At 47.6% G+C, this 23,022-nt stretch overlaps 1 protein-coding gene across 4 annotated transcripts; it reads right to left on the bottom strand.

Moving 5' to 3' along the window:
- Positions 1-21: 21 nt before the first annotated feature.
- Positions 22-23,009, bottom strand: ABCC10 (ATP binding cassette subfamily C member 10). 4 transcript variants are annotated; one of them, XM_021544109.2, is made up of 22 exons: positions 22,990-23,009; positions 15,779-15,975; positions 13,486-14,848; positions 12,025-12,252; positions 11,670-11,826; positions 10,837-10,976; positions 10,285-10,364; positions 9,964-10,135; positions 8,874-8,972; positions 8,482-8,671; positions 8,042-8,119; positions 7,482-7,673; positions 6,919-7,054; positions 6,348-6,543; positions 5,280-5,623; positions 4,942-5,111; positions 4,482-4,642; positions 3,810-4,063; positions 3,354-3,499; positions 2,831-2,928; positions 2,519-2,631; positions 22-527 (listed from the first exon to the last, which is right to left on the bottom strand). In XM_021544109.2, the coding sequence occupies exons 2-22, from the start codon at positions 15,937-15,939 to the stop codon at positions 392-394; spliced, it is 4,614 nt and encodes a 1,537-aa protein (XP_021399784.2). In that variant the 5' UTR covers positions 15,940-15,975; positions 22,990-23,009; the 3' UTR covers positions 22-391. The 4 variants fall into 4 exon arrangements, with proteins under 4 accessions (XP_021399784.2, XP_077638194.1, XP_077638195.1 ...); XM_077782068.1 differs by lacking the exon at positions 22,990-23,009 and adding an exon at positions 16,517-16,728; XM_077782069.1 differs by lacking the exon at positions 22,990-23,009 and adding an exon at positions 16,597-16,728.
- Between the last annotated feature and the right edge of the window lie 13 nt (positions 23,010-23,022).

Genomic DNA, 23,022 nt, shown 5'->3' with positions numbered 1-23,022 from the left:
CCAAGGACCTGAATCAACAGCTCCACAAGGATATTTCCACTTTATTTTACATTGTGTATGTCAGACTAAGTCTCAAACAAGGAGTTACTGATTCTTCCATGAGTAAAAAATCCCTCTGTAATCTCAAAGGGAAGCCTTGGAGGGGAGCAGGATCCCACCAACCAGGATTGCATAACTCTCAACAGCAGGTCACATCTTCCCTATTAAAGCAAAGGCCACAGTGCCACACTCCAGTCCATCCCTGAGGACACACAACTGCTGCCTGCAGGCAGGAATAAGCCCCTCCCTCATCTCAGCAGGTCCTCGACCTGCAGGGACAGGGCTGGTGTCTGAGGTGAGGAAAGCCAGGCACCCAGCTGATGGGCTGCCTGGGCTGAGCCCAGGAGGGAGATCATTGCTGCCTGCTGTGCAGGAGGTGCTGGAACAAGGAGCCATCTTTCTGGCTTAGGCGGGCAGGTGAATCCAGCTCTGCTACTCTCCCAGCTTGCATCACCAGCACACGGTCCGAGTCCAGGATGGTGTTTAGCCTGTGGACAACAAATGCCAGGACACACATTGTTGGATCTGAGGAGAACCTCTGGATACTGCTTCCCCTGCTGTTAAGGGTGGCCCAAGACATGCCCAGCATTAGGAGCTATGGAGGATCTCCCTCTCCACTCAAGGTCACGGTGCAGTGCAGCTCCCCAAAGAGCCTCTGCTTGCTGCTGAAATGCAGCACCTCTTAGGAGAGCACAGTGATGCCTTCCAGTTGCTGGGCATGGCAAGGCACCAGGAGCACAGAGGGAAGTTCTGTTCAGGGAAGCTCAGGGCATGCCTGATTCTGGGGTTATACAAAATGTCTCCATCCCCACAGAGGTTAGTGAGTTGCTTTATTTGCCCCAACATTTCCTCACTTGCCACCTCCCAAGGGCAGCAGAAATTGTGCATCAGCTGTTATTCCCCTGCAGTCTAGCATCTTTGCTTATGCTACCAACACCACTGGATTTGTACTTGCCAGACAGCCAACCACAGGACCCACTGCACACATACGTGCCCAGGTCTACCCAGACTGCCAGCAGAGCAGCAACCTCTGGCTCTGGATAGGGAAGACAGGGCAGCAGAAATGTTTTTGCACAGTCATGCCCCATTTAGTGTGAAACTACAGCCCTACAAATCTGCAAATCATAAGGCAGACACTACACAGGATTTGAACAGGTAAAAGGCATTATGGAGTTCAAGATTCTGCTCTGTTTAGACATTCATCTCCAACAGGGTGCAGGCTGCAGCACTGGAAGTGACTTGGCGGGGCAAGAGACAAGTACAGAGTCATCTCCCATCCTGGATTTTACCCAAAGCTGAATGGCATGGAAAAACCATGGATACAAAACAACCCCACCATCTCTCTCCTTACTGCTCTCCCCCATTGCTCTTTATCACAGTGGAAAAGGGGCTGGGGCCATCTTCAGCTCAGTCTTGCTGCTTTGCCTTCTGCCACTCCTTCCTCTGCTGTTTCTCCTTTTTAATTACTCTCCCATTAAGGGTGGCTTCCCCACACCCAACCCAAATACACAGCTCACAGTGCTCTTGCACTTCTACTCTATTTATGGCTAACATCCCAAGTGTAGGAACCACATTCCCTTCACACCCCTCCCATCTCCCTCCTACATAATGTATTTAACAAGACCCACTTGATTCCCTTGCCAGGCCCAGCCCACCCTGCCTGTCATCCATCACTCCCACTCCTGTGCAGCAGGACACCAGCCCCTGTCACCTGCTCATTTGATTTTTATTTTTGTGGTAACCTCTGTGCTTTGAAAACACCCTCCTTACAATTGCATAACCCTCCTCCAAATGCTCCTCCACTTGGCAAGAGTAAGAGCAGAGAACACCACCTAATGCTGATCCATCCCTTCTCTGCAGTATTCATGTTTTGCCCTCCTCCCTCTGACTGCAACCATCCACCAACTGTACTCTCAGTCTCTCAGATGGGAGGCAATCACTGTTGTCCTGTCCTGCCTGAGCAGTGTCTATCTTGCTGGCACAAGGTACAGGCTGAAACTAAAACTCAGGATTTTGGAAGACAGAGCTATACAGGAGCTGGCTGCAGCCCTTTGCTGCTGGCTGTCCTGCACTGCCCTCTACTGAGCCAAGGACACCTGCTCCTCCACTGTCTCCACATTGCCCCTTTCCATAGGATAGTTCTCCATTACTCCTCGCCCTATGTGGCAGAACCACAAGGAAGGTTTCACCTGCCCTACCGATGCCAGCAGGCAGTGCCCAGGAAGAGAAATCTGTGATATGATGTGGCATTTTGCCCTTTGCTGACACCACCTTCTGGGTACAACATTTTCCCTTTTTCACATCCAGTTGTACCCAGCACCCAGCAGAAAAAGCAAAAGGCAAGGAAGGTCCAGCTTTGGCACTTGAAAAACCTTATCACAGAGACCTCCATGCTCATCTTGAGGCCCAGGCATGGCATGTGCAGCCACCTCTCCCCGTGAGTGGTAGGATGACTTTAGGCACAGAGGTTCTTCCATACCTGTGAGCAATTGTCAAAACAGTTTTGTCAGCGAAGCGCTGGCGGATGGTCTGCTGCAGCAGCTGGTCTGTCTTCTGATCCACACTGGCTGTGGCCTCATCGATGCACAGCACCTGCCAGGGACAGAAAGTGAAGGGAGCTCCCAAACACCCCAGCAGAGACCCCACTCCCTGGCTAGACACAGCCTGAGAAGTTAGGACAGGATATGTGTTCCCATTACACTTCCAGCTCTGCAGCACTCTCCTCTGCTGTCCCCAGACAGCCACCAGCAGGTCACCCTCCCCCTTGCTCTGATGGAGGCAGTGCACTCACCTTGGCCTGTGTCAGGAGGGCTCTGGCCAGACACACCAGCTGCCTCTGTCCCACAGACAGACTCTTTCCCCTCTCTCCCAGCTCACTGTCCAGTCCACCTGCAGGGATCAAGATCAGCAGTCACCTGCATCATCTGCACAGGGCCCCAAACAGCTCCACCAGTCCAAGGTTTTCCCAGAAGCACACAAAATCCCAATTCTGCTCAGGCCCAGGCCTTAGGAACTGGAGCCTTTACACTTAGACACAAGCAACATGTGGCACAGTTCCCTTGCCTGGCTTATCTCTCAGCTACTCCTCTAACACCGCTGGTCTCACCAGGGAACTTCTGCCACCCAATCCATCACCTGCCAGTCCATTTACCTCCAAATGTCAGATAATGCCACCAGGTCCCACTGACCTGTTCCCACACTGGTTCTAACCCATTCCCTACTGCATCCACCTCAGTTCCCTGCCCCAGCTAAGGCCTTCCCTCCTCTCACAGAACCCACACTCATCAGCTGCTTCTCACTGGTTTCCAACTCACCCATCTGTGTAACAGCATCCCACAGGTGGCACTGCTCCAGCACCTCGCGGAGCTCAGCATCCACCCATTTTCCCTGGGGGTCCAGGTTTTCTCTGATTGAGCCACTGAACAAAAATGGATCCTGCGGGATGATGGCCAACCTAGATCTGCAAGCAAACAAAAGCTGAGGGCTCATGGGATGGGTTCTGCAGAAAAACAAAGATCTGCTACTTCTTTTTTCATGGGGTGTCTTAGTTTGCTACAAATCCTGGAGGCACAGAGACATAGGTCACATATCCAGCCAGGTTTCCTTAGCACAACTATTGAGAAACAACAGAGAGACTCATAAAAAGCTGCCACAATCAGAAAAGAGGGTACCACAACAGTGAGTCCTTTGCTTCTCACTCTTTACTTTGGCATCCAGCCGCTGACAGCTCTCAGCCATTATCAGCTACCCTTCACTCTGTTCAGCCATACCTTAGCTCCTCCAAGCCCACCAGCTGGCTGTCAACACCATCGAGGAGAATCTGGCCTGATTTAATCTCCACCATACGGAAAAGGGCCAAGAAAAGGGTGGATTTCCCAGATCCTGTGCGACCCACAATCCCCAGCTTCTCTCCAGGGTAAACAGTGAAGCTCACGCCATCAAGTGCATTAGGCAAGCCTGCCCTGTATGCCAGGACCACTTGCTGGAACTCCACAAGCCCCTCACTTGGCCAGTCAGCAGAAACCTAAGAGGGATACACAGGTGAGAAAGGGTATGATAATGATTGATTGTCATCTTCAGCATCACCTCCCCACAGTCCAAGTCCCACCCTTCCCTTTAGATGGTTGCCTGGCTTCTGAGCAGAAACAACACACAGCCCAGTCCCACCTCCAGCTCACTCCTAGACTTGTTCTTCCATTACAGCTTGTATCTAGTACCCATTCTGCTTCCCTACTCCTTCCCATCACTCCAGCCTTCACCAGTTCCTGCCAGAGATTCATCTTCCCCAGGAGATACACTAGCAAAAGATGAATGATCAAGGTGGTTTCTGTGGTGAGGGCCCTCCATCTGTTCACTGGAACCCTGCGATCTCCCCAGGGGGCAAGTGCAAGGCAAAGGGTGAAAAGATGGGCCAGTACCTGAGAACACATTTGAGCTTTTACCTGAACCAATTTATCCTGGGGCTCCATGGGGATGTCTGTGGTATACTCCTCTGTCCTCTCCACACTCACCATCAGCATCTCTGTGTGAGTGAAACTGGCTATGAGGCCCGAGAGCAGGTTTGTGACAGACAGGGCATATGAGAGTGCCAGGCCCACAAGTCCTGTGAGGACAAAAGCACAAGCAAGAATGTCAGTGGCAGGGAAGGAGCTGACATCTTGGTGGGTAGACAAAAAAACCCAAAGGAAAAGTCAGGACTCTGAAGTCTGGGGCCATACTTGAGGCTGGGGACATACAGGAGCAGAGACAGGAGCTGAAGCACTACACTGTGGGTGACTTGCTAGGGACATGAAGCAGGAGCTCTGGATCTTACCCCAGTGTAGGAAAATATTTAGCTCTGGGCTGGGAATGGAGAAACCCTTGGGCATGGCCTAGGACATAGATCAGTCCATGGCAGTCTACCTGGATTTCCCAGCTTCCTCTGGTGCTGGATGATGGCAATCCCTGCAATAGCAGTAACCACAGCAACCCCAATCATCTGCAAGCGGATGTCCAGCCACTCCATCACTGTGTTGCTGGCAAAGAGACAGCGCTGGTTCTGCTCCAGACACAGCTGATTCTCCAACTCAAACCTGTCAGGCACACAACAGAGTTTTGCATCACTCAAATTACTCTCCCACTGCTCCAGACAAAGGGCATTCAAGGTAATAATGACACCCTATAACCAGCCCCATAAGGGGAAGGCCTTGGCCTATAAAGCCATAGCGCCGTCTCTCTGGGTGCTTGTGCTTCCTGCTCACCTCTTTGTTGCCCGCATGGCTCTGATAGTGCTCAGTCCTGAGAGGGTCTCTGAGAAGTGGGTGTAAATGGGAGACAGGGTGACACTGCAGAGGCGCTTGAGCTCCCGGGATGTGAATCGGTAATAGCGCTGAATGAAGAAGTAGACTACAGCCAGAGGGAGCAAGACCAGACCAATCCAAGGGAGGCCATAGGTCATTATCACCAGCATGCCCAAGAGCCCATAGATGTTGGCTAGGAAGATGTTGAGGATAAATGGCAGGCTGTCATCCACACAGTACAGGTCTGAGGAGAAGCGGTTCACGATCCGGCCTGTTGGTGTAGTGTCAAAGAAGGTGACTGTGGCCTGTAAGGAACCAGACAGTGAGAGCCAGTCAGCTGTGGTGAGATCCAACCACAGCATGAACAGAGAACAGTGTGCACGAGAGCAGCACCAAGGGGAGCAGATAAGGCCACAAGGAGATGGCCACCACAACCCACTTCCTCACCTCAGCCTCCAAAGCCAGCATCCACTAGTGGCCAAACAACTCATGCTGGTAGAAGGAAGCACTCCTTCTGTATCGAACAGCTGACAGCTACTGAGAAAGCAAGCACTCAGACACCAGGATGGCCCAACAGTAGCCAGGCACATCTAGCCTCTAATCTGAATTTACAATCCCCTAATCCTAACTCTAGCCTAAGGACCCAAGGAAGCCAAAAACCTAAAGTTAACTGACACATGCCAGCATCAGCCCTAGATCTTGCTTAATAACTCCTTCCAATTTCATGTAAACCTGAACTCGCCATTCTGTAAAAGCTACTTTGACTTGACTGGCTATACATCCAAGGCTAATGAGTGAACAGATGCAGGTGGGAGCCATAAATCATCCTTCCATGGGATGAACAGGACACATTTTGAACTCCAGTTTATTGGCCCTTTGTGCTGGCTGTGGTGCAGCCCTTTTTGAACACAGTCCTACCAGCCAATACCAACAGAAACCTTAATCTATCTCCCACACCTGTACTCCCAGCTATGAGAAGAAGGGCAGCTTGCAGGAGCCTCAGCCTGCTCTGGACTTTATGCCCATTACCTTTAGAACCCTTTGGAGCAGTCGGTCGTGAATGACAGCAGCAGCACGGAGAGCACCATAAGCAAAGAGGAACGCCCGAATAATGGTGAAGAGGGAATTGGCCCCTGCAATGGTCCCATAAACTATCAGGTAGAAATTCACATCCACTGAGCTATTGGGAGGGGCTGGGGTCTTGTCCAGTTCTTGAATGGGGGAGCTAGAAAAAAGGAGGAAGATTATGAATCTGCCAACATCCTCCTGGCAGTAAACTCACGGACAGGGCATGAGAACCCAAGAACATACTCCAAGGGAAATCAGGATACTTTAGCCTGGGACTCCTGTTACACCCCTTTGGCATGTTGGGACAAATACTATGAATACTATGCAGCTAGGGGTCTTCCATCAGCCCCAGACAGAAGCCTTTTTGGCACATCATGGGGTCAGGGATTTTGATTCTTTGTCAAAGCAGCCACACATATCCCCTGAAGTGAAATGGTCAGTTTATCTATCCCTGCTCTCCAAGATCTTCACAGGAAATGCACTTAAGGACATTTTCTGCTTCCTTTGGCACCTCTGGACCATATTCACTTACATAACCCCAGCAGTGGAGAAGAGAAGTAGCTCTGGAGAAGGCAGGGAAGCTGAGCAGGCCATCACAGAGGTATTTGCTGTCTGGGATATGCTGGACATCCAGTATGACAACCACCAATCTGAGATATTTCTGGATACTACAGAGAAAGACAGACTATATAAAGAGAAATTCTACCTCTGAATCAGCAAACATGAAGCAGACAAGCTGAAGGGGAAGCTGCTGGACAACTTTTGCATAGTCTTGTTGCACAGTATAGTCTTCCCCCTGTTAGTGGTAGAGCTGGAGCAAGTGAACAGCCTTGAGCTGCAGCAGCAACACAGCACTGCTACAGAAGTACAATAATGCAAATGCAGCAGCGAGATGCCAGGTACAGTTCCCACAGGTGCCTCCCCCTCCCTGCTCTTTGAGCTACTGTAATTTGGGGAACAGAAAAGCGGTCTTCCTGCTACAGGGAGAGTGTTTAAAGCTCTGGCATCTTTCCTTACGGACTCCATGCAACCAGGGAATGGGACAAGAGGAGAGGAGTGTCTAAAGAGAGATGTGCTGCTGGGTCACTGCCTCACCTTGCATCAGGAACAGTGAGAAGAGGATTGATATTGCCAAGCAGCTGCCCATTGCCATCCAATAGGCCTTGTACACCTGAAAAGCCACTGCCCCTTCTTTCTTCTCTTCCTCCTTGTGGATGAGATTATTGTTTTGGGTTGGTTCTTCTGTCTCTATCTTTATGGCCTCTTCCTGTCCCTGTTCAATAGGGGCTGTGGGTATGGGTGCAAAAGTAAAGGTCAGTGAAGTGTTAAATTCTTCCTGCAGCTGTTCCTAAATGTGAACAGAGCAAGTCTAAACTATGAGTGACACTTTTTCCCCTCTTTACTCTTTCAAGACAGGTGCACTAACCCTGGCAGCTCTTTGTGGAACAACAGCTTCAAATACTGCTCCAGACCAATACCCAATGGTATGTGGGCCTCCTGTCCTTCTGTGTATACACCACTCACATATCAGCACTGCCACAGCAGAACAAAATGGTGGGAGTTCTGCTCTAAAGCCAGAAGCCACCAGGTACAGGTTCTGTCTGGACGGTCAGCTGTGCTGCCCCAGCTACCCCTTAAGCTCATCAGGAACAGACCTTTATCCTTATGCCCCTTGTCTGTATCCTTGAACTTGGGGAAGGCTTCAATAAGTGGCAAGATATCAGCTGGTGTGCCTGCAAAGAGAGACATACAAATTCTTCAGCATCTGTGAGGAGCAGGTGACAACTTTTCATCTTCCCACTTCCTCTTGCTGTGAAATGACCCAGTTTTGTTCTCTCATAACACTCCCTATGTTACACATCAACTGTACCCTTGAAGGCTCCACTCCATTCAACCTGTTACATCCTTCTGCCTCATCAACTCCCCACATCTAGGGCTGTCCTGTTTTATCTGTACATCTGCACATTCCCTTCCACCCCATCTTCGCCCACATGCAGTGTTCTCTTTTATCACAGGGTTCCCCACTAGTTAATCCTAATCCCCTCAAGCCATTCCAAGACATAGGTACAAGTGAATCCCTGAGAAGACAGAGTACCTGTCTTAACTATCCTGCCATTGTCCATCAGCAACAAGGCATCGGCCTTCTCCAAAAACTCTGTCCTGTGAGTGCAAAGGACCCTGGTCTTATGTTTGAGAACTCCAAAAATGCATTTCCTCATAATATGGTTGGCTACATCTGCATCAACAGCAGCCAGGGGATCATCAAGGAGGTAAAGTTCTTTCTCCTGGGAGGAGGACAAAAGAAAAAAGGATGCAGCTGCTGGCCCTGTTGTAGAGAAAAGTCCAAGTGTCTCCATGTGGCAGCACCTTTAGGCTAGTACAATGTGCTTTAAAGACATGTGACCAGAACTGTACACCCCAGTGCTTCCAGCCTTGTTATATTTGACTCAGCATGATCTGCCATACAGTAACTCCTTTGTTATTTACCTGGTAAATGGCTCTGGCAAGGGCTATTCGAGCCTTCTGTCCCCCACTGAGTGTCACACCATTTTCACCCACCTCTGTCTGGTCACTTGCAGGTAAAATCTGAAATAGTCAAGAAAATGATTTAGAAAGGGACAAGAAACTACTGGGGTTCCCAAAACCAGGACACAGGGGCCCCTCTCCAGTTTCTGGCAGTAATTTCTAAGGCTGACACCTTACCAACAATTAAACAATGCAACAGTTTATACACTGGTTCTACAGACAACCAGCGAGCTTTATTTATGCAATGAAAATCTCTTACACTCCAGAAGGGTGGTCACATCTGAACTACCCATTAAGAGCAACTTCTGGTTCGAGGTAATTGCACACAGTAATTTTCTGTGAGAACAAGAGCTGTGCCTGCATCAAAATTATGTCAGGGTCCTTCCAAACAGTGTAGCAGTAAAAACTACTGAATTTCAGTACTTGGAAATAAGTTTGCTCTCAGTTTGGCAGCATAGGTGTATTCTACAAAATCTCAAATAAAAATTTTGCTTTTACAGAGTATTCATAGCTCCGGCCAAAATAAACAGGAGCTGCTAAAGCTTGGCACTTCAGAAAATCAGGCATCAGCCATCAGCTTATAAACTGGGAGAAGGCTAGATTCCTACCATATATACAGCCAGGTTTACTGGCTAATAAAGTCATAACCTCAAATTTAGAATATATGTCAGGAGCACTGACTTAGCCCTTCAAAACTGCAAAGAACTTGCTTCTGATCCTCCCCTCAAAGAAGCATCAGCTGCTGATACGTTCTGCCTGAAAAACCCAACAGTCATCAGCTTTGCAAGAACAACTCCTTTCCCCAGCATGAAGAGCTTTTGGCTCAGCAGCAGAAGAAACCAGCCAAAGTGCTACAAGAGTGACTTCACACCTTAAAGAAGTATGGGCACACTAGGAATGGTGTGGGTTTGGTAATCGGAGCAACACTGCGAATGGACATTGGAACAGCAGTCTGCACACTGAAACAATAAACACTGATCCCAGTGAGGCTCAGGATGGATGCAAAAGCCTGCCAAGAAGGCCCAGGCAGGTTTCCAGCCTAGGCACTCACATTTAGGTCCTCGGAGAGGGCACAGGCCTCCAGCACCTCCTCGTACAGTCTGGCATCATATTCCCGCCCAAAAAGGATGTTTTTGCGGACAGTGGTAAACTGTATCCAAGGCTCCTGTGTGGCCACACCAAATCCTTGCTCCAGGTCACAAACATACACTCGTCCACCTTGTCTGCAAGCACAACAGAAGTGGGTATTAAAGGGGAACAAAGTAAAACTGCTGGCAGATCAAAATTACCTACAAGATGGGATAGCACTGAACAAATCCCACCTGCCATAGCATGGAGGGACCAGTCAGAGAAAAATCTTTAGGCTACTTACTTAATGAGTTCTCCAGTGATGGCTGCAAGCAGAGAGCTTTTGCCAGAGCCAACCTTCCCAACAACCCCCAGGAGCATTCCCTGCAAAGGGAAATAAAAAGAAGCAACCTGATGTGCTAATACAGGGTAGCTTGTCCAGATTTCTTCAGCCACATGTAGCCTGTAAGGAAGCTGACTGCTAGGACCATCTCATGTTCAGCAGTGTGTAGCTGGGTACGGTTGTCAGGTAAACCAGACTCCTGATATGACAGGACACAGATTTGCAAGGAATGTTAACTCTAGAGCCTTGCTCTGTTCCTTGTCTAGTTGTTTCCAGCAGCAATAGTAGAAAGCAGAGAGAACTATTTCATCTCCTGTCTGTAAGCCATGGATGTTCTCTAGCACCTTTCAGCTCTGAGATGCAATATGTGTCCTGTGCCTCTTGACCAAGAGAAGATTTTGATGCATAGCTCCTAGACTGAGGAAACATGCCACCTCTGCTCCACTATTTCTAGTTTCCAGTATTTCTTCTGTAGTGCCAGTTTTCTATATTACCTCCCATGTCCTTGCTTACCTTTCTGACTGACAGGTTCTCGATGTGTAGTTGCAGAGTGCCTGTGGATGAGGGCTGCCTGGTGCTTTCCTCCTCAACTGGCACCCATGAGAAGGCTGCACATTGCATCTCCATGGCAGTAGCAGTATCTGAAGGGCTATCTACAAGTGAAAAGCCAAACAACAAAGCACTGCTATGAGAAGACCAGAAAATTAAAGGCACCTGGCATCACAAATATCATCAGCTTTGTTCCCAAATGCAGAGACCATGGATGAGGCACTGCATGATGCCTCTGACCCAACCACAGAATGAGACTCTTGCCTACTGACTTGTCCTTAAACTTATACATCCCTTCTTTCAACCCTTCTGCCTCCAGCTCACATGGCTGCCAGGGAGACACTGTAAGGATATAACCTGGTTTTATTATTGGTGAAGGTAAAAGAATGGCAGGGAGCTGGCCAAAGGCAATGAAAGGAGGAAAGGGAGGTAATATGGCTCAGGAGAGGGGCAGCCACTCAAGCCTTTCCGCCACATGAAGCCAAGTTTGTTGATGGCTTCAGTGTCAGAAGAGCCCTGCCCTCTGACAGAGCTGCTTGTTCTACTGGGATATTAATAGCTCTGCTGGGACAAGCAGCAGCTTATGGTTGGTAAATAGAATGTTATAGCCTTGTCTCCTGCTTTCCACAGAAATTAAGTGAAGTGTATCCACTCCACCTCTACCCAACTGAACATCCTGAATCACAGGGTGACAGCCAGCTGCCCTTCAACAGTGGCCTGGAGCCTCACATATCAGCTCTCTGCTCTGAATATCTGCTGACCAGAGTCTCAGGCCTGGCAGATTCCTTAACCATTACCTAGGGCATAATAAGCTTCCAAGTCCTGGTCCATGAGTTCAAAGAATTGCTGGATTCGATCCAGGGAAACTTTGGCCTCCAGGATTGCATTCAACACCCATGGGAATCCGTTGAGGGGTAGAATAAGCATCCCAACAAGGGCCAATGCTGTGAACACCTGCATGGGTAAGCAAACAGCCATCAGCTGGAGCCCATACCTCCCCTGTATCCTCCAAAAAACTTCACCAGTCAGAGCCTGAAGAGCTGTGGAGAGACATGGATTAATTTCCCAGAGAAGATGCCTCAGGACTGAAGTTCCACTGTAGACTGTGTTCTGTACAAGAAAAGTTCAGAGCTCTCCCTACTACCTACTCACCTTTGTGGCAGTGAGCTGGTGACCCAACAGGACATAGGTGACAAAGATGGCAATGGAGACAACAACAGGGAGTGCTGCCCACATGTACACACACAAAGCATCCAGATATCTGACAGCCCGTAACTTCTGCAGCTCTTTAGCCCGGCAGGATTTTATCCTGGTGCTGAAGTGCTTCTCCCAGGTGTAAAACTTGATCACACGAATGCCACACAGGAACTCTGTCATTAGCTGCAGGCAACGAGAAAAAGAACATTAAGCAAACAGTGCCCAGGCAGCCTGGGCTGTGCCCGGGTGTGCAGCTCTCTCCTGCTAAGGGTCAGGCTAGACATGTCAGGAACCATTTATTGCTAACAAAGGCATAAACTTAAGTGACAACTACTGGAATCTTTGTGTTCATCTATCCCACCAGCTTCTTCAGCTACCCATGCTGCATATGACCAAGGAAAAGGCATCGTATTACACTATTTTCCAAATGAAAGATGAACAACACAGGTGAAGGGATGTGTGGAATTGCTAGCTCCAGCCTGGATACTATTTACTTGTGTTGACTTGACAGTGCCTTGAGATAACATCTGAATCTCAGGCCTGGTCCTGCTCTGACACAGCTAGTCTGTATCTACAGCCTGGCTGGTTGATTTCCAGAACTCTGGTGTTCATGCACAATGCAGTCCTGTCATTTCTGCTCTCAGGTCAGCATATGTAGAGCAAGCGGACTGCCCAACATTAAAGAAAACTAACAAGAGCAACTTTATTCAGCAAACCAGTCTTACAACAGTTGGAGAAAGTTCAACATAATCAGATGCAACTCCGTAAGATGGAAAGTAAGTTGAGAAAATAAGTATTTTTAAAGCTGCCAACAGTTTTTACAGGGAGTTCACCTATGTTTCATGCTCCCAAAGCATGAGTGAAACGGCTGTCCCCTCAAATTAGAGATACAATGCTAAAAGGTGGGAATCAAATGTCTAACATGGAGAGAAGAGATGGCACTGCAAATAGGGGAAAAGCAGTGGAAAAGATGACTGAGAGTGCCAAGCCTAGAGCCATATAAAATTACATCCATGATCATTGCCATATAAAATTACATCCATGATCATTGCCTTTGTCCAGACTGAAAGCCACTTCATCATTGATGGCATCACTGGAGCAATAGGATGGGTGCATATCTAAAGGAAGCCATGGGGAGCCTTACCTTTACTATACACAGAAAAGAAACTTGCAAGGGAACCTAAATTAGCCCAGGGGACAAGACAAGCATTAAAGGGTCACAATCTTATGGGTGGTGAAACTACATCACCCTGAAACACTTTTGACCACAGCGTGTGTGTGTGCCCCTTCTGGCATTTTTCTCAACAGCTGGGATTCAATTAATCTGCCTTGGACTATGATTAGTGGACAAGAAGCCAGCGTTCTGGGACAAACAGGGAAAAAACACAAATCCAGAGAGACACCACTGCCCCTCACCTTGACTCGCGTGTCCTTGTGTTTCAGCATCTTCTTGTTGCTCTCCATGATGCTGTCAGCTATGATCTTGTTGATGGGCACAAGCAGCAGCGCCAGTGCCACGCCTCCCAGAAAGGCTACACCTACTTGCTGGTAGAGGAGATAGAGGGTAATGGCAAACTGGACAGGCAGGCTCCACAACTCGTGGAAGCTGCGGCAGAAGTTGATCAACCTATTGGTGTCTGTGCTCATGAAGTTGACAATTTCCCCCACAGTGAAGCGGGCAAGGCTGGCGCTGCTGACACGCAGAGCCTTGCGGTAGATGGCAGAGATGACAGCAGCCCTCACCATCAGCGCCATCTTGTTCATCTCATACCTGAACTGGCTCCGCAAGAGAGCACCCAGGAAGGAGCCAGCAAAGAGCCCAAGGGCATACAGAATCCCATGGCTCAGGGGCTCCTGACACGACTCCATGAAGTTCACCAGCAAGTTCAGAAGCAGAGGACCTGAAAAATCCAGCAGATTGCCAGCCAACTTGAGAAGTCCAAGGGAGTAGAAACGAAGCCCAAAGGCTGCATGAAGGACTGACAAGAGGCACACAGCTTCCTGGGCATGGTGTGGGCTGTCTGAAGCATCACTACTCCCATCACCTCCAGCAATGATTGGGCTGGTAAGAGAGACTGTCTCCTCATCTGCTTGCTGAAGAGCTGCCTTCTTCTGCCAGCAAGAGTAGAAATGGTCACAGACCCTGGCAGCCTGGAGCTGGTGAGGAAGCACATAGACGTCCTGCAGCTGGTTCAGCTTCTGCTGGTAGCCACGCTTCATAAGGGGGTTCATCCAGACATAAAAGAAGTGTGAGAGCCAGCTCTCACCATCTTCTGCCACTCTCTGCAGGTCAGGCATTGGGATCCCTGGCTCTGAGATGGGCTGGTCTTGTTGCCAGGAGTAATTGATGGAGAGGAAGTCTTGCCTGCCAGCAGTGGGGAAGAGGTAGCTGACCACATAGGCAAGCAGAGAGGCCAGCTGCAGACAGAGAATGGCGAACCTGGTGGAGGCACCAGGGTGGGCAGGGGACCAAGCTATCCCACTCTGGCAATACCACACCAGCGTTATGATGAAGGAAGGTAGAGGCGAGAGGGTGAGGAGAGCCAGGGCTGCAGGGCCCCTGGTAAAGCCATGAATGGACCTGCAGAGCATGAAAAGGGAGAAGCCATGCACCAGCCACGTCACGGCAGCAGTGCCATTGGCCAGCACTTCCAGGTACACAGGGCCCAGCTCCTGCTGGGAAATGGTGGCTGGAATGGTGTCAGCAAGGAACAAGCCAGCAAGTAAGAAGGAGGTAGCGATTCTCCATCCCCAGCTTGGCCTGCAAGGCACACCAGAGCTAGACATTGAGGAGGAAAGACCAGTGAAATAAATTAGTTGGAATTCCACTACCTCTCAGTTAGTCCTTTCTTCCTCTCCTCTTCCCCATGTTTATAAATCCACTCCTTCTTAACCTTCTGGATACACCTCCCTAGATCTGTAATATTTTCTGACTGTAGGCATTGCTAAACTACATCAGGTCAATATAGCCCACTCTTTGGTCAACAACAAAGACTTAGATGCTACCAAAGAAAAGCATTTCTTCACAGAAATTTGTTTGCAAACGATGATATTCTGTGGTCAAATCAGATTCTAATCCTTGAGGATTAACAGCAAGAAAAAGTATATTTAACCTCTTTAACACAAATTTTGGATGATGGAATTCTTGGTCACATCTCTGATCCTTGATTTCCTTGTCTGTTGGTTATTTTTTCTTGAAACATCATTTTTATCACTGTGAGTTTCAGTGATGATGTGCTTGTAAAGTCTATAATCTATTGCCCATCAAAATACTTAATTATCACTGGATTCTTTGTGGCCTTTCAGTATCAGTGAATGTTATCATATTTAGGAATTTCAGAAGAGGGTAAACAGAAAAACAATTTTGCATTTGCATTTCTCTAAACTTCTTATTGCCGTATATACATCTTCCATGCCACCTTGGATTTATATCCTCTACCAGAATACGCCCAGTTTCCCCAGTCCTCATTCACTGATAAAGTTTTTAATTACTTTCTGTGACTTAATGCCCACAATCCCCTCTACTCTTTCTCCATTCCTTTCTGTACACTGAATTAAAACAGATTCTGACAAATATAATAGCATTATAATAGTGTGTCCTTCCCTAATTATATATACAGCACATGACAGGGAGATACAACTTCCAGCCTTTTCACCCCACCTCCAGTCCCACACAGTAATAAGAAGCCAGATAAGTCAGTTGTCATACCTTGGAGTGCCAAGGAAGCAGGCACTGACCACTGCAAGGATCACATGAGGAATCACACTTAGTGTCAGCTGGTTAAAGCAATGGCCAATGCTGCCATGAACCCACACAGGGAGTGGATCTTCTGGGCTGGTCCCACACAAACTAGCCAGAATGTTCTCCATCCTTTGCTGGTAATTCAGTGTGAGAGACAGGATGTCCTAGGGTAAAAAAAAAAAGTAGCATGAGGTAAAAAACATAAGAACTACAGCCCCAGTCCAAGATGGAGTGATGAGTAATTAGCATAAAGCTAGAAGCAAGTTCCTGGGTCATAGTCCAACCCTGGCTATTGTTCACTCATGATCATATAATCGATCTCATAAAATGATCAAGCTCCACCTGAAAATAAATTATCTTGTTTATTCCCTTAAGTCACCGCGGGACTGCAATGCCCTGTGGAATTTGACGCTTTCTTATTTCCACGTTGTTTTTGTTTTTGTTTTGGGTTTTTTCTTTTCCCATGGTGAGTTTATCCTCTGTAAATATTACAAGGAAATATCTTCCTGTCTATGGATTGGTATCCATTCTATTTCCATGTTCACATTTCCCACCAAGGTACTCCTTAAGGCAGCGTGTAACATGAAACACCCCGAGTCGGCAGGGAGGATGCCGGTGCCCATCCTGAGAAGCAGGCGATACCCGTAATCCACCCACGGCTGGCCAACCAGCCCCCTGTGTGCCGCCCCGCGGGCTGAAGCACACCTGGCAAGGCCTCGGCTTTAAAAGGATTTCTGCTCGCACCAGCCCCGTCCCCTCTCCAGCCCGAGGCCGGCTGAGCGCACCGGCAGTGTGCCGCACCGAGCTCGGAACGCAGAGGGGGCACGGCAGCACCCCGGCACGGCAGCACCCCGGCACGGCAGCACCCCGGCACGGCGGCCCCGGCACGGGTCCGGGCCGGCGCCGGCCCGAGGCGATCCCAGGCGGGCGGGGGCGGGCGCTGCGGCCGCCACGTGCCCGGGGCGCGCGGGCCCCGCCCCCCCGCTGTGCCGCCCCGGTACCGCCGCTGCCCTGCGGCGCGGGCCCCGCGCGCCCCCGGCGGTCCGGAGGACGCGCCGCAGCCCCGGCAGCGTCCCGGCCGGAGCAGCAGCTGAGAGGAAAACACCGAGCCAATGCAGCACGCACAGCCCGCTCAGACTTCAACCTTCCGGTTAAAAAATATAAATTACCCAAACTAAAAGCTAGGCTCCAGCCATGAACAAGAGTGATTTCCCCCAAAATTCCTCTAGTTCTGTCCTGGTGATCATATCCCTCCATTCCTTCTATGATTTCTGGCTCACAGCATCTGAACAGTTTGCAAACGGACAGACACCGGATGCACATTACAGACTTGCAGTGTCACCGTTGTCAACCAGCACAGGAATATTTATGGACCACTGTGTTATCCAAACATCAGCAGGTATAGACCAAGCTGTTATGAACAAAACAGCCTGGCTGGGACACTTCGGCTTGAGCTAAGTACTGACATTGAAATGTTAGTTAGCCAATTGCTCCTGGGAATCACCTACACCCCCACCCACACTAGGACCGGGATGCAAAATAATCCAGTGGAATCATGGGAGGGGATTTTGGGGATGAAAAACACCCCTAAATGAAAAATATGGGCACAGTGGAGGGGGCTGGATGAGTGTGCGGGTTGGGGAAAAGGGAACCCCATCCCTAGTCTGTGTTTGACCTGTCACCATAACCTGAGGACCAGACTGGACTGGCCTGTGGGAAGTGGGCACAAGGAGAGCAAACACTCTTCCTAGTGCTACCAGGAGGGAAGGAGAGGGATAGCTGCTGCTGGGTTTTGGCAGCAGGCTCTGCACATCCCCTCACACTTTGGCTACCAGTGTGCCAAGAGGAAAGGAGAGGATGGTCTGCTGGGATTTCAGATACAGACTGGACACCTCTTCACCTCCAGCTAACAGAGTGCCACGGAGACTCCAGGGACAGACTCTGCATGCCTTCTCCCCTTTTGGCTACTGGAAAAGCTACAACACCCCCCTGCCGAGCTGGCTTTTTAATAAAGAGCTGAACATTAATAAAGGCATAGACTCTGTTCATTTCACAAGCAGTGCTTTTACAGGTATAAATGTACTTTTACAGGTACAGCATTCTTTGGTTGTAGACATTACTACTAGATTAAAATAACATTACTATAAGAGCACCTTGCCAATAACACATCAGTCTACTCACAATGGCAGAGGTCTCCTAGCACAGTGAGAGATCGTGATGTTAACCTAACACAACCATCTGAATAACACAGGGTACAGGAATCCTCTCTGTTTCACCTATGTTGTGTTCAGGTCTGGAGCATGAACACACATGTAAGCAGAACCCCCAAATGTGACGCTCATTCTTTACTGTAAGAGTATGTTGCATTGATGTGGGGGGAGTAAATGTGCAACTTTGCAGATGAGAGAAAGCAATCTGGAGAGGACATCCAGCTCCATCTGCTCTGGACTATTACACGGTACCAGGAGAGTGCTGTGAATGTCACCACACTACCTAGCAATTTTAGTTGCTACTGGTGATTTTTATAGCAGATTATCTGAATGCTTCAACTGTCCCAAACCCTTCCTCAGTATTCTCTTGACAGGAAAAATAAGCATATAATCACCACAGGTAGGAAACTTTACTTTCAACATGCAGCTCACCAGAGATACAAAAAGCATTCTCTGAACTTGGAGGTGTTATCAGTGCTGTGCTGAGGAAGGAAAGTATCAGTGACATTCCCGAGACAACAGAGCAATCTGGCTAAGGGAGTGTGGAACAGCAGCTAAGACCAAGAGCTCAGTGGCCACACTACTCTCTAATCATAGCTTCCTTGAAAGGAGCAGGAGATTGCATTTTCTGCAAGTCTCTCTCTCTCCTTGTTTAATAATCTTTTTTTCACATGCCCGACAGCAATCTTTGTGTGTCAGAGTTGAAAGTTTGCCTTTATATGACCAAGCTACTCATACTGTACACTGTATTTGGCCAACCTAGTCTTTTCCCCCACAGGTCATCCAAAGGTTTCTAGACTAAACTTTCCTGAGGAGGCCTTGAGAGTAAGCTTTATGTCCTCTCTGCTCAGGAAAGCTTCCCTTCAACGAAAATGCTGTGAAAGCAGTAAACTCTCAAAACAGCAAGTAGGGTTGTGTGATGTTGAAGCACTGAATTGCACACAAGTGAAGCTGATTTCCAATTTCATGGTTCTGATGTCTTATTTATTTCCAAATGAAAACAAACAAACCCAAACAACTTAGAAATGTCAAAAAACCAACCAACCAAATACCCTCAAAATACCCACAACCCCAATCGGACAAGTACATTCTTAGTAAGATACCAGACAAGTTCTCAGATATCAACAAAGGACAACCTTTCTCCCCTGGACTAATCACCCTCGGAGCTTTTCCATTCAGCCACACTGTATTTTAGCTATCTTTTTTCATGAGCTGCATTCTGCTTGCTCAACTCTCCTAACCTCTTCAGGTTCAAAACCATGAGCTTTATCACTTCAACTGAAAGATGGAAAACTTTCACATGCCTCAGATTCCTTTTTGGTCCAGACAGCATTGCCTACATGCATATGGGAAAATAAACACAAAGGGTATTAAAAAAGGAACTCCAGGAAAATACTAGTCCATCCTAACTGATCTGAAATCACTTTGCCTATTCTGAATAAATGCATTTAAATAGCATCACAGCAAGAATTTAAGTAGACATTCCTCCTTTTCCTGCTTCCTTTTGGCTATTTCTTCTGTTTCTGAATATTGCTGCCTACACCATTTACTGCTATATATTTGACAGATTTAAAATGTGTGGGCACGTGGAGTGGTGGCTCTATTGCATACAAAGTACCTTGCGCACTATAAATAATCATATACCTGGCAATTATAAAAAAATCACAGCATTCAAAATTTTAAAAAACCCTCACCAATATCAGGTGTAAATTAACTCACCCCACAGACCATGCAGGCCAGATTTTATTTACTATTATCCAGAGTTTGTTAATGCTCTAGATTGAAAAATCCCAAGTGAGGAAGCCCTATTTGGCAAAGGGAGACTGCTCCCCCCCCCCCCCCCCCCCCCCCCTTTCTGATGAATTTGTTTTGTAACAGATTACTTAATACCAATCCCAGGACTCGGGGAATCAGTGTAGGCTACATGCCCATTCTACTTCCCAGCTGTAAGTAAATATTGAGCTGAAACAGAAGCCAGCCTAGACAAGCCTTAAATTCAGAAATATCAACCTTGTAATTATAGATGTAAAATCTCTGAAAGCAATTGTCTGTTTGGATGTTTTCTGTGCTCCCAGCCAGGACTCTGCTATCAGCTGAACCATCCTCAAATTCCATGACGACACAGCTGAAGAAAGTTTGATTACTTGGCTCAGTCCAAAATTTTTCATGAACAGGCTGCTTTGCCTGGACCTGAAGGCACAAGATATATACTGTGCCCTGTTTTCCAGGGAAAAAGTTAATGCCAAGTTCAGAAGAGAGATGAGTATCTTCTACTGCACCTCCTTGTGAGAACACCAGTTCTGTAATTGAAACACAGAAACTGTCTGTTGTTACTCATAACCTAGCCATTCAACATTAGACTGTTGTCTCATGCCCCTGGATCTAGTCTTGACTCAGACAAGAAGGTAAAAAATTATAATTAAGGTATTACGTTTTTCTCTTCCACTGTTCTGCTTCTTAACCTAATGGTCCAATCTGAATTAACTTCAATTCTGATTTCTGTTTACTTGTTCATACAAAGCTACTCCTAACTTTTCTTACTCTGTTCCTCCTGAATGTCATTTGTTCCCCTTTCTTATTTGGGGCCTAATGAGAATTCAAAAATCTTATTACCCCAACATTGCCCTCAGCATCCAATTAGCTAAAGCCTCTTCAAGCAGCAGCTAATTGCAAGCTCAACTATGAGCCTTGGAATTCCAAAGAGGAGTTTAGGAGCTGAACTACCAGAACAGACTGATTGGCATCTCTGTCATCCAGGGATTGTCTAGAACACCAATTGCAGGGATGTTACCAAAACCTCTGCAAAGCAGGTAAGGCTCTTGCCTGATTTATTCAATCCCTGAGACAACCTATAGTGCTTCCTCTTCCAAAGATGTGAAAAGTCTCAATTTGCTCTGCACTAATGGGCCCAGATTTCAGTACTGATTTAGGAATAATTTAACTGGATCCCACTATGGATGCTCAGTCCCTTTAAAAGCTTAGCTTCTAAGGTATGTGGTTAAAATATGATACTACATCTAGTTGAAGATAAGTTTACAAATTGCAATTATAAATTGTAATTGTAAGGCAATGCTCAGTAAGATGACAGGGTGCTAGAAAATGCTAATGAGCACTGGTCAGTCTCCAACAAATGGAATTTTTCTCTTAGGAACTCTTTTAACATCACAACACACAGGGTGTTTGCTTTCTTTCTACCCCTTCTCCCATGAGCAGATTTCTTACTGGTGTGCAGATAAGCCACTTTAATGAACTTTCTCTTCAGGTTTTATTATCTAGATTCTTTCACCTTCTAAATGCCACTAAAATCTATGATCAGAAACCACTAGAATACCTCCTGTAGACTGCCTTTGGCTCCAAGGCAACAAAGTTAGAAAAAATTATTTTCTGGCATTTTGCAAAGTTTTTAGTTATTAGATGCACAACTATTATAGAAAACCGTATTTCAAAATATTTTGCAGTTTCTTGGGTTTGTGGCTTTTTACTTGTCCATTTAAAAACCAAACTATAGTTAAAAACTGATGTAAAGAAAGCAACAGCATGGAAGAAATGTCAAAAACCAAACAAGTAATTTTTCTCACTTTTTTTAGCACATTCAGCTATTTTTATTTACTTCAGTTGGTGAAACTGAGTGCTTGATACAGACACCTGGCACTAAGGCATGAAAACATGTTCCTCCTTTGAATAAAGTAACAGAACATATCTGTATGTCTATTTCTTACAGTGATAAACTACTAGCATGTGATCTACCACAAAACACTAGAGGGGAAATTCCAAAATGCATAACAGTTTTGTGGTTCTCTCAAAGTGTTCTGCTTCTCTGGGCAGCACTGAGTTTGCTGCTTAGGGTAGTTAATTAGAACATGTCGAGCATCCATTGGTCCCACAGGAAGTATATTCGCAGCCTGCTGCACATCCTCAAAGATTAAATTCTTATCCCAGGAATTCTTACAGTTGAATTAAGGTCACTGATAAACACTGCAAGCCTTAGGACAGAAAGGTGAGGACAATGGTAACAGAAAATAAGTCTTTATATAGCTCATGCTTGTTTTGGCGACTGAGTGCATTTTCTGAGCCTGGGTAGTGATGCACTCATTCAGAAAATCTTAAAGGGGGTCAGTTTTAATACAATTGTAGCATACCATTGCCAGTAGAAATATCAGACAGATCACCATCCTGCTGCTCTTTGTTGCTACTGCTTATAAATAGTATGCTTCAAAATCGTGACTATGTTCAAGCAAATACATTCCCAAACACACAAGCAAAAATTCAGCCAAAAATCGACTGGCTCTTCAAATACAAGCCCTCACATGTCAGTCAGCTAAGACTAAATTACAAATCAAGATACAGAAGCTTGTGGATTTTGGAAACGAAGCTGAAGAGTTTTATGAGAACCTTCATTCCTCTGATTTCACTACTTTTGACCAATACCCCATTATAGTAAATTGAAAACCCGCTTCCTCTCTGGACACAGCCCCCAGAATCATGTAAGAGAAGTGTTTCAGCCGAAGCAGGAGAGTCGGAGCTGTCCCAGGCGCGGTCCAGCAGGCAGCGCGGTCGGTGGGCAGCAGGCTCAGGAAAGGGAGGAGGCGGGAGCCATTTCCTGCCCTGCCATCCCTGCCCCGGCAGCCAGGAGCACGGAAATCCGTTCAGGAGTTTGCTGAGCTGGAGGCTCAGCCCCGGCACCGCCTGATCCATCAGGCAGGGATCGCTTTCGAACGCACCTCTGCTTGAAGACAACACCACCTGTACCGACCAGCTCCGCAGCACAGCGCGCGTGCAGGGGAGGGGACAAAAAGCAACCACAACAAGCAAATAAACAACCAAAAAATATCCCTAACAACAAAAAAAAAAAACCACCAAAGCCCAGCGTGCCATAGTCACAGTCGCTGGGGGCCGAAGCGCGGAGGAAGGCAAGGAGGATCGGCGCAGCCGAACGCAGCAGCAGCAGCAGCAGAAACCCCCACCTACCAGCGTCCGCCATTTTGTGCGGGCGTCCCCAGG

Source organism: Lonchura striata, chromosome 3 (assembly GCF_046129695.1).
Source record: "Lonchura striata isolate bLonStr1 chromosome 3, bLonStr1.mat, whole genome shotgun sequence".
NCBI lineage: Eukaryota > Metazoa > Chordata > Aves > Passeriformes > Estrildidae > Lonchura > Lonchura striata.
This window is presented reverse-complemented; position numbering and strand designations above follow the sequence as displayed.